General features: G+C 32.7%; 1 protein-coding gene across 2 annotated transcripts; it reads right to left on the reverse strand.

Annotated features, from left to right (window-relative positions):
- Positions 1 to 466: 466 nt before the first annotated feature.
- Positions 467 to 2,676, reverse strand: LOC102613196 (phenylalanine N-monooxygenase-like). Of its 2 annotated transcripts, none has more exons than XM_006486105.4 (3): positions 2,427 to 2,676; positions 1,428 to 2,312; positions 467 to 1,289 (listed from the first exon to the last, which is right to left on the reverse strand). In XM_006486105.4, the coding sequence occupies exons 1-3, from the start codon at positions 2,595 to 2,597 to the stop codon at positions 648 to 650; spliced, it is 1,698 nt and encodes a 565-aa protein (XP_006486168.3). In that variant the 5' UTR covers positions 2,598 to 2,676; the 3' UTR covers positions 467 to 647. The 2 variants fall into 2 exon arrangements, with proteins under 2 accessions (XP_006486168.3, XP_024956175.2); XM_025100407.2 differs by having other exon boundaries at positions 1,428 to 2,315.
- Between the last annotated feature and the right edge of the window lie 9,383 nt (positions 2,677 to 12,059).

Raw genomic sequence — 12,059 nt, forward strand, 5'->3', positions numbered from 1 at the left:
GGATACGAAATAAGAATCATACTTGATCTGGTTGGATTTTGGCCAATCAATCTGATCGGGTCAAATCTAATCTGATCCAAGTCACAATACACACAAATATAAATTTTTTATCCGGTCCAATTTGAACATAACTCAGATTAGATCAGATCGCATTATAAGTTCTGGTCGAGTTCAGATTACTATTTTTCGAGTAATCTTCGACCTTGAAACCCCATCAATCTGATCTCAACCCTAATTTACCCCCCTTATTTTCGACGTTTCCCTCTGGATTGCTCGAGAATGCTCCAATGAAAACTATTCGAATGTTACAATTCTTCAGTTTGTTTCAATGAATGTTTCCTTTGTCCCAAAATATAATAAAATAAAAGAGAAAGAGAAGATGTCATTGAGAAAAAGAAGAGAAAACAAGAGAAAATGGCATATGGGCGAGAGGGAGACTTGTATCGAGAGAGGAACGTGCTACTAGTTAGAGACAAATAGTACTGATATATTGAAGAAATTAAAATAATTAAATAACAAATAAATTTACAAATTCTCAGGTCCGGATTTTGACAACATACAGATGTTGGGCCCGAACGTAGCAAAATGTTAAGATAAGTCTCGTACGTAATTTATTTTTCGTTAACGGATAATACTGTAATTCTCAATTAATTAGCCGGGTACAACTCAGCAGGCAAACGGGGCTTTGCACGAGCATGCAGTGGCTTAGCCATTAGGAGGTCGCATTTTGACTCGGAAAGGTCAACCATCTCCTCATCCGATGGTGCGCTCCAATTAAAACCTTGAAGAAGCCTTGCCAAAAGCATTACAGACATCTCGGACCCAAGTGCCATGCCCATGCAACCGCGTCTTCCTCTGCTGAATGAAAGGAATCTTAATTCTGTTTCCGCCAACTCTACTTGATGATGATGATCGTCCACTGAACCAATATGACGTTCAGGTATGAATTTCAATGGATCTTTCCAGACGTTAGGGTTCCGGCCAAGCCCTATTCGGCTCAGCAGAACGTGACTGCCTTTGGGAATGAAGTAACCGGCGATAGTGGCATCGCGAGTTGAAACATGAGGCAGGTTAAACGGTGCCACGGGATGAAGGCGAAGCACTTCCCTTAAACAAGCCTTGATATAATTGAGCTGCGGGACGTCAGATTCCTGAACAAGTCTTTCTTTTCCAACAACTCTATCGATCTCCTCTGTTGCTTTTTGGAGAATTTCAGGCTGGTTGATCATCTCCGCTATTGCCCATTCTGCTGCATTCGATGGATTATCCACTGTTGCAAGTGTCAGATCCTGCAAGTACGTACATATGTTAATTTATCGATCAGTTAATTTGTCATTAAAATTCGAGACCGCGACCTGATTATATATAACATGAGCAATTAATAATATAAAAATTAATGTATTAAATAAACAAGATATCCAACGTACCATGCATTGAGATTTGATCTCATCTATGGATAACAATGGAACCCCATTTTCATCATTTGCTGAAATAAGAACATCTAGCAAGTCCTGGTCCTTGTGAGCTTCCTTTTTGTTGTCATGATGACGTCTCCGTTGGTGTACTCTCTCATCTATAATGGAATCGTGATACTTGTTGGCAGTTTTCATGGCCGCACTTACAATTTTTTCATGGCCTTCTAGATCGAAGACTCTCATCCAGGGAACGTAATCTGAAAGAGTGAAGGAATAAAGGTGTTGGAGTGCAACGAAGAGTGATTCAACGTGTTCTTCTTCTTCAAATCCGGGGCCTCCATCTTCTTTTCCTTCGCCAAAATATCTCCTGTTGAACATCATCTTCCGAATAACGTTCCCGCAATAATGGCGGGTTGCAAGTCTTACATCTACAACTGTTGCGGCAGAAGCACTTTTGCGGCATTGGTTATAAATGAATCGAACAAGATTGTCAGCTTCTTCTCTTCTCTTAGAGATTAAGGAGTTAAGTCGGGCTGAGCTCAACACGTGAGAAGCAACCATCTTTCTCATTTTCTTCCATTGTTGACCCCATGGCACGACTGCCACTGACAGGAATCCACGGCTAGAGTACTCTGTCCCCATTGTGAGCGGCCTCGTTGCAAAAATTGAGTCGTTATCTTTTAGAACTTCCAAGGCAATTTCTGGGGAAGTCACTGGAATCACATGAACATTTCCAAGCCGGATGCAAGAAATGTTGGTTTTAAGTTCTTTCATCACACTGTGTATCCATTTGAAGGCCGGCTTATTCCTCCAAATCTCTGGAAGGTTTCCGACTATTGGCCACGCAGCCGGGCCTGGGGGCAGAGGTGGTTGCTTCATTCTTTTCTGGTCCGTACTCTGCTGGACAAATTCATTCATTTTCAATCAAATTAGTTTATATGTTGAATAAAAATATACAATTATTGTTCCTAATAAATAAGTAAGGGAAATCGAAAAATAAATATAGTATACCTTGAACAGTTGATTCTGAACGAATGAATACATGTCCATCACATACTTCCGAATAGTTTCGGATTTCAGCTGAAAGCTTATTAGTGTAACAACGGCAACAAGTAGTGTCACCCGAACAATATATGTGGATTCAAAAATGGGATTATCTTCAAGATAAGAAAGGAAATCCATAATATTAATGAAGGCAATTTTTTGATTCAAGAGTAAAGCAGAAAAGCAATTAATATTCTTGATCGATATCGATTGAACGGAGAGGAGGCTCTCTCTATATATAACATTGTGCAGAGATCGGGATGATTGTAATGAAATTTCACAGGTTGCTTCCATTAATTTTAAATAATGGTTACTCAGTTCTCTGCTCAGACTTTTTTATTTTATTTTTTTAGTTTTAAAAACGTGGCAGTCAGTGTGGACTTGGTCACTTACTGACGCTTTCACACAAGCTGAAATATTATAACGACTACGAAATTAATAAATTATTTAAAATTAGGCCTTCTTTGTATAGTAACATTTAAGCCACAACTTTTATAACAAAAATTATAATATAAAATAAAAATTAATAGTGTATAATAAATTTAAATTTTAAATAATAATTTTGAGTAAATTATGAAAAATATTATAAATTTTTCATTGTATAAATATGAAATTAAATTAACATAACTTTCAAACTATTAGTTATACCAAATATTTTAATATTGTACTTAAAAATTATAATTGTCCGTACTAAACAGGATCTTAAGCCTATAGCAATTTCTATTGGTCAACATTCAATTTTGTCAGTTTGCCAAAAAAGTATTTTATTGCTTTCATATTGAAATTCTAAATGAGGGGAATATATTCCATGATTTCCTCCCAATTTTTTTAATTATTTCAAAAATAGCAGCTACATCTGTAAAACCATGGTTAAATCAAAATTAGCTGAAAGCAATTCTTGATGTGATTGAATAAAGTGGAGGCTCTCCATGTTTACCGAATTTCAATTCACTGGAAAAGACTTATCAATGAAACTACCCCTTATTTACTTTTGAAAAAACTAATGTCGGTATAGAGAAAATCGCATTTACCCATATTTTGCAAAAATTTTAATTAGTTGCATTTTATTATATTAAAAAAGATTTATAATGCAATGAGTTTGCAAAATAAATCCATGAGGCAATAGGTTGGGTTGAGATGCATTAATTCAAACAATGTTTCATAATTTAATCATATTACTTTACAAAACTGGGGGGCGCAAAAATAGATTATCAATTAACATTAAAATTGACTGACTAAATTTTAAATATTTTTATCATACTAACTTTTTAGTATATGATATCATGGCAGATTTTTGAGAATTCTTAAATAAAAAGTTTTTAGTACTTGTGGAGTATTGCTCCTTAACTATTCATTATTTGCCTCATGTGTGTGCATATTAACATGATTGTTAAAGCATACAAGAGGCAAGGAATGAATGGAAAAGGAGCAATATTTCAAGAGCACTTAAGACTTTTCTCTCAAATCAATAGAAATTAATCATTGTGTTGATGTTTGGTTTTTTATTTTTTATTTTTTAACCGTGATATTAAATCCGGTCAATTAATCTCAGCAAGCACCAATAATCACTTTAATTATCATTTTGTCCTTAAATAAAATTACTCAAAAGGATAAATAGGTATTATCATCCTTGTATCTGTATTGAAATACTTCTTTGCTGCTTCTGGAACATTGCTTCTCAAGTATTCACTCTTGCCACATGTGTATGCATATTATCATGGCTGTTAACGTATACAAGAGGTAAGGAATGAATGGAAAATGAGCAGTATTATAAGAACAACTAAGACTTTTTTCTCAAATCAATAGAAATTAATCATTTTGTCGATGTTGGGTTTTCTATTTTTTTATTTTCTTTAATCGTAATATTAAACCCTGTTAATTAATCTCATCAAGCACCGATAATCACTTTTACATTAATTATCATTTTGTCCTTAAATAAAATTACTCAAAATGATAAATAGGTTATAAAATTAATCAAGGGTTCCTGATACCTTTTGGGCTTGTATCCTAATAGTACTCGTACCTATATTGAGGACATGAGTTAAAATTCCAAAAGGCTTATCCCTTAAAGTAAGGGTGCATTTCACCCCATACATACATTAATGAGAGTAGAATTTCGAATCTCAACTTCTTCGAGGAGACAAAACAGCAAAATCCGATCCAATTTATCGTAATCGATTAGTTAACATGTTGGTTAACCGTATTCTAAAGTGCTCATGCTAATTTGCATTTTCAGTAACTAACTTAACAAAAGCCTTAGACAAGGATAGCGACTGAAGAGGAAGTAGTTGTCGTATAAACTGGAGCTAATAATAAACGACGATATGGTATACGGTTGACCCAATAATTCCCCAAGGTCAATGATATGACAAAACGGGAAGGGAAGATCTAGGGCTGTCTGCTAGGTCCAACTTGACTGCCATTTTCTTGAGCTCTTAAGTATTCCTGAGAGGGTCCTGTAACCTGTTGCAGCTTGCTGGCTTAATCGCTCAACAGAATCTGGCTTAACGACAACATAAAATAGAATTATTATGCACACCATTTACAGGGTGGTTTATTCTTATAAATGAAATTGTTGGGTGAAATATTTCCTTCGAAAATTAGATTCAATGCATATATGTCTGCTATTGTTCTTAATTTCAAAATCAAGATTGAGCCTTGCCCTCGTTGATATTTTTCTCAATTAGCGACTGCTAAGTGTCAAACTGCTAGTAAAAAGCGTAAGTGACATGAATACCTGAGCAATTTGCTAGAAACGTGAAAAATGGGGGGATATGCAAATTGTGAACATTGAATCTCCCTTTGTTAATATTAACGTCATGGAATATGTTAACATCATTTAAAACTTCTATATGATGGAATTAATATAATTATCTGAATTCAACTTTGGCTCAATGGTGACCAAGACAAAATTGCCAGTTGATTAACTTTGAATAATGAATTGATCTCTACTAGATACAATGTATCAGCTTAAATGTTCAATTTTTTTTTTTTCACGTAAGTTTCCGTTTCTCGATGTAATTAGGATAAATTAATATTTTTAAGTGATAGGCCTGTTAACAATCAAAGTCCACTCCTGGGTGCTTTCCCATAATTAAGAAATTGACCACATTTACTGCTTTTATGCTGCGTTTATTTTTTGAATTGGAGTGGGAATACTGAGGAGTGGGAATACTGAGGAGTGGAAATTCTTGGATTAGAAGTGTGGAGTGAGAGTGAGAGTATGGTGTTTACTTAGACTAAATGAAAATATGAATTGTCAATCAGAATCCAAATTATTTGTTTATTTTGTCTTAAATTGAGAGTAAATTGTTTTAAATTACAATTTTATTCTTATGTATAGAATTATAATTTGTAATTAAAAAATTAATAAAAAATATATTTAGAAAATAAAATAAATATTTTATTATATTTATAAATTAATAATAATTACTAATATTCTTAATTATGTAAATCATAATTTTTTTATTAATTTAAATTTAAATTATGTGAATAAAAATTATTAATAATAGCAACACAAATGAAATATTATTATTGATAATATAGTACAAAATTAATATTTTTTTAGAATAAAATATTTATTATTATTAATTAAATAAATAATTAATATTTATTAAAATTAATGTTTAATATTATTAATTTAAATATAATATTTATTTATTTTTATTTTATTAAATTTAATAAAATAAATATGATATAATTATTATTTTTAATAAATATGATATTATTTATTTATTTTATTAAATATTATTTATTTATTTTTATTTTAATTATAAGGATAAAATGGGAAGAGGGGGGAGTGGATTCCCACTCCCACCTCCCCCCATGGGAGTGGGAATTCCACTCCCTACTCCAAAATTAAGTGGGACCTACGGATTCCCACTCCCACTCTCCCCTTTTTTAAAGTAAGTAAACACTGAAGTGGGAGAAATCCACACTCCACACTCCCACTCCAGCAAGTAAACACTACCTTAATTAATTCGATATGCATAAAGATATGCCGAAGCCTATTTGCTAATTGTCTTTATATTAAATAAATAGACATATTCCATATAAATATTTTAGTGCATAAAATAACATTATATATACTTTTCACAATATGATGTCATCCATACATGTGCCACTTAGAGAAGCTCACACCACATGCCAGCAAAACGAGACAAAACTAGAGATGTTCAATTTACCATAAAATTTTAAAGTCGGTTTTTTTGGGTTACGAGAATTTAATATTAACAAAATCTATCAGATAGATTTAAAATAGTTATTCAAAATAATTTGCTTTGACGCCTGATTCCCAACGTTCTTTCTCCGCTTAACTTTCTGTCAAGTCTAATATTTCATTATTACATGTTATTTAATATTATATTTACATGTAAAAATATTTTATAATGTAGTGATTAAAATTACGGTGTAGTAATAAACATAAATTTGATAAATTACATATAAGACTAGTAAATAGAAAATAAAATAAATTAATTAATGTAGGAGCGGAAATTGGTGTTTTAAACTTGTAAAGAAAACAAACACTTTGTAAAAATCACATAAAAATTATAAATAAACATTAAACTTTAATTAAACAAAAAATAGTTTATTCATTTAATTTAATTAAATAAAGAAAAATAATAACTCATAATTGCAAATAAACAAATTATACTGAAAACAATTGGCATAAGTTTCATTGAATTGATTTAACCATAAATTCTATATTTATTATGAGTAATGATACAGCCACAAACTCTTGTACAAACTTATTTTGTACAAACTGATGTGGCATTAATTCATTGGTTGAATGAAAATATAAATTAATAAAAACAAATCATGTGGGCCAAGTGATATTAATTCAACCAATCTTATCATGCCACATCAGTTTGTACAAAATAAGTTTGTACAAGAGTTTGTGGCTGTATCATTACTAATTTATTATAGGCTATTTATATTTTTTTTTTCATTTCTATTGTGTTACTTGTTAACTAATACAAGTTAAACAAAATTCTTTTTCCTGAAGTAGATCTAGCCAAAACAAAATAAAAAGATATTCATATATTACTGTTGAAAACAATAAACTTGTTTTACATAAATAATTCATTTAAGTGGAATGAGGTATTGAGGTCTACATACCCTTTAATCACTATACTCCATTATCATGGTCCTACCATGTTATGTTCATGAAGCATCTAATTAAGTGGAGATTAGCTTTACACTTTGGATGCCATTAAAGGATTCCTTTAGAGCATGTTAGGTAAAGTGGTGCCATGATGAAAGCTTGATGGAACATGTTAGGTGATGTGTGTTGTTATGATTATGTTTGTATTTCATTCACTATAAATGCCTATGCCATTTGTGTTGTATACATTAAGTATAAGAAGCAAAATAGCTTCTAAGAGTAATTTGTGAAGAGTGTGTGAATTGTTCTTGTAATGTTTTCGAGCTTTCTCTAATAAAATTTGTGTTTTATTCTTCAAATTCTCCAACAAAGTGGTATTAGAGCTAGTGTTTGATGCTATATATAGCCACATAGCATATCAAATCGAAGATCTCAACGAGAGTAACGCGACGCCGTAAAAATCAGCTTAATCGGAGTCCAAACACACCCACACTCGCTGCCGGAAGTTTTCTGTCCTAAAGTTGAGTCAACTCACTGAGTTGAACCAAATTGAACCAAACCGAACCGAACCGACCCAGACCTGAGTTGACCAGAGTTTACTGTTAACCACAGTTGACTGTTGACTGTTGACCGATGTTGACCAAGTTGACCATTGACCGAAAGTTGATCCGAGTTCCTCCCATAGCTTTTTGACGTTCCGGATCCATCCGTGCATTTATAATCTCCAAATTCTCACTCAATTTGTGAGTTATGGCAAATGATGGTATGATGTCATTTCAAGTTCCACAATTAAAGGGAAGTAAGTTCGACAACTAGAGTATCAAAATGGAGGCTCGATTGGGTGCAGATGACATATGTGAAGTTGTGGAGAAAGGTTTTACTGTGCCAAAAAATGAAGTTACTTTAATTGCAGTGCTAAAGGAGAATTTAAAAGAATTAAAGAAGAAAGAGAATAAAACAAAGTATCTCATATTTCAATCATTAGATGAAGATACTTTTGAAAAGATTGTTGGTGCACCTTTTTCAAATGAAGGATGTGAGAAGTTAGAGACCTCTTACAAAGGAGCAGAGCAAGTAACGAAGGTTCGTCTCCAAACATTATGAAGAGAATTTGAGTCCTTACACATGAAGGCATCCGAGTCGATTTCTGACTATTTTACTCGGGTTGTGACCATTTCCAATAAACTAAAAAGAAATGGTGAGGAGTTAAAAGAGGTAAGGATCATTGAAAAGATACTTCAATCAGTAGATTCGAAGTTTGACCATATTGTTGTGACAATTGAGGAAACAAAATATTTGGAGGCAATGACGATTGAGCAGCTTCAAGGAATGTTGCAAGCCTATGAAGAAAAATTGAAAAATAAGAAATGAATTGAAGAACAACTTCTCAATATGGAAGTTAATCCAAAGAAAATAGAAGAAAACTCCAACAACGGGAGAATGCAATATATTTGAGGAAGAGGTCGTGGTCATAGACGAGGTTGGAATTTCAACAACAACAACTCCAAATATGCAAAAGGAGAAAACTCAACCAGAGGACGAAGCAGAGGTAATCCAAGATCGATGTATGACAAATCCCAAGTACAATGCTATAATTCTCAAAAGTTTGGGCATTATGCTTTAAAATGCAGAGCTCTAAGTACCAGAATTGATGAGAGAGTAAATTATATTGAAGAGAAGAATTGTGAAGATGGTACACTTTTACTAGCAAGTAATGACACCAGCGGAGGTCAAGAAAATACATGGTATCTTGACATAGGTGCTAGTAATCACATTAGCGAAATAGAAGCATGTTTGTGGAACTAAATGAATATGTGAATATCAATGTTGCTTTTAAAGATGATTTAAAAGTACTAGTGAAGGGTAAAAGTAATATTCTTTTTCGTGCAAAAAATGGTAGCCACCAATTAATTTCAAATATTTATTATGTGCCTAGTATGAAAAGCAGCATCCTCAGTTTAGGTCGACTCTTGGAAAAAAAGACTATCATATTCACTTAAAAGATTATAGTTTTTTTCTAAAAGATGACAAAAGAAATCTAATAGCAAAGGTGAAAATGTCGAAGGATATAATATTTCTTTTAAATATTCAAAATGATGTTGCAAAGTGTCTCAAGGCTTTTCACAAAAATCCAATATGGATTTGGCATCTTCAATTTGGATATCTCAGCTTTAGTGGACTAGAGCTAGCTACTATAAAAAAAAAACATGGTGAAAGACTTACCTTCAATCAATCATCCTAATCAACTTTGTGAAGGATGTTTACTTAGCAAGTAGTTTAGAAAAAACTTTCTAAAGGAGTCAAACTGAAGTGCTCGGAAGCCATTCGAGCTTATTCATACTGATGTGTGCGGTTCATTCAAGCCAAGCTCCCTTGTAAAAGTAACTACTTTTTTTTTTCATTGATGATTTTTTAAGAAAAACTTGGGTGTATTTTTTGAAGCAGGAGTCAGAAGTCTTTGAAGCTTTTAATAAGTTTAAAGCTGCAGTGGAAAATGAAAGTGGATACCAGATTAAAGCCATGAGATTTGATCGAGGTGGAGAGTTCACTTCTAATCAATTCATAGAATTTTGTGAAGTAAATGGAATTTGACACCTTTTGACAGTTCCAAGATCCCCCTAACAAAATGGTGTTGTAGAAAAAAAGAACAAAATCATTCTCGACATGGCAAGAAGCATGCTCAAGAGTAAGAGGCTACCTAAAGAATTTTGGGCTGAAGTTGTTGCATGTACAATCTACTTATCCAATTGATCACCAACAAGAAGTGTGTGGGGTAAGGCACCACAAAAAGCATGGAGTAGAAGAAAGCCCGGCATCGCTCAACTGAGAGTTTTTAAGAGCATTGCCCATGTACATGTACCAGTCGAGAGAATAGCCAAGTTGGATGGAAAAAGTAAAAAGTTTATCTTCATTGGTTATGACAACAATTCTAAAGGATACAAGCTATACAATCCAAACAACAAGAAGATCTTGATCAGTCGAGATGTAATTTTTTATGAAGAAAGAGAATGAGATTTTGGCTCTGATAAAGACAAAGTTATGAGATTAAAAAAAGCTCTTTATGGGTTAAAGCAAGCACCAAGGGTATGAAAGAGCAAAATTGACAAGTATTTTCAAGAAAACAGCTTCACTAAATGCCCATATGAACATACTTTTTATGTCAAAGAAAATGATGAAGATATTTTAATTATGTGTTTGTATGTGGATGATCTCATCTTCACTCGAAGTAATCCAAGCTTATTTAAAAGTTCAAGAGAGTGATGATTAAAGAGTTCGAGATAATTCACATCGGATTGATGGCATATTACCTCGGCATTGAAGTCAAGCAACAAAAGGATGACATTTTCATTTATGAAGAAAGTTATGCAAAAGAGATACTTAAGAAGTTCAAGATGAATGATTGCAATCCAATAAGCACACCAATGGAGTGTAGAGTTAAGCTATCCAAGTATGACAAATGAGAAGAAGTAGATTCAATTTTTTTCAAAAGCGTTGCTAGAAGTCTGTGTTATTTGACATGTACGAGACCTGTCATCCTTTATGTTGTTGGACTTGTGAGTCGATACATGGAGAACCCAAAGATCACTCATTTTAAGGCTGCAAAAAAAAAAAAAATTCCTTCGCTGTATCAAAGGTACAATTGATTTCGGCTTATTGTACTCATTTTTTAATGACTATAAGCTTGTTGGATATAGCGACAACGATTGGGGTGGAGATGTAGATTATTGAAAGAGAACCACCAGATTTGTGTTCTTTATAGAAGATAATGTTTTCACATGGATGTTAAAGAAGCAACCAATTGTCACACTTTCCACTTGTGAATTTGAGTAAGTAGCTGCTACATCAAGTGTTTGCCATGCGATTTGGCTTAGAAATTTGCTAAAGGAGTTGGGTTTGCCACAAGTAGAGCCAAACAAGATTTGTGTGGATAATAAGTCAGCAATTGCTCTATCCAAGAATTCAGTTTTCCATGATCGAAGCAAATATATCAACGCTCACTATCATTATATAAAAGAGTGCATCACAAGAAAGAATGTACAACTTGATTACGCGATGACAAAAGATCTAGCAGCTGATGTGTTCACCAAACCACTCAACGTAGAAGATTTTATCAAATTCAGAAACATACTTGGTGGTAATTTTTATTGTGGAGAAAATGTTATAACTATAAAATAAAAGTTGTTAGTGTGTAAAAATATGACTTTTAAATAATATATTTGACAAAATAATAAAGTTATTAAAGGCTTTTCATCATCTAAGCAGTGGATCAAATTAATTTAACTTCTATATTATAGTAGCTAGTGTTTACCAAACATTGTAGTGTTGTACATTTTAAGGTATAGCTGAAAAAACAATAATTGTCTAACTTCAATACCAAATAAGGCCTTTAAAAGATGCAAAATCACCTTATCTTCCACTACCTTTGAAAAACTTGAAAAGAATAAATTTTCAAAATTAGTAAACATAAAACATAATCAATATTATAATCAGTTTTT

This window comes from Citrus sinensis, chromosome 4 (assembly GCF_022201045.2).
Source record: "Citrus sinensis cultivar Valencia sweet orange chromosome 4, DVS_A1.0, whole genome shotgun sequence".
In the NCBI taxonomy this organism is placed as follows: domain Eukaryota; kingdom Viridiplantae; phylum Streptophyta; class Magnoliopsida; order Sapindales; family Rutaceae; genus Citrus; species Citrus sinensis.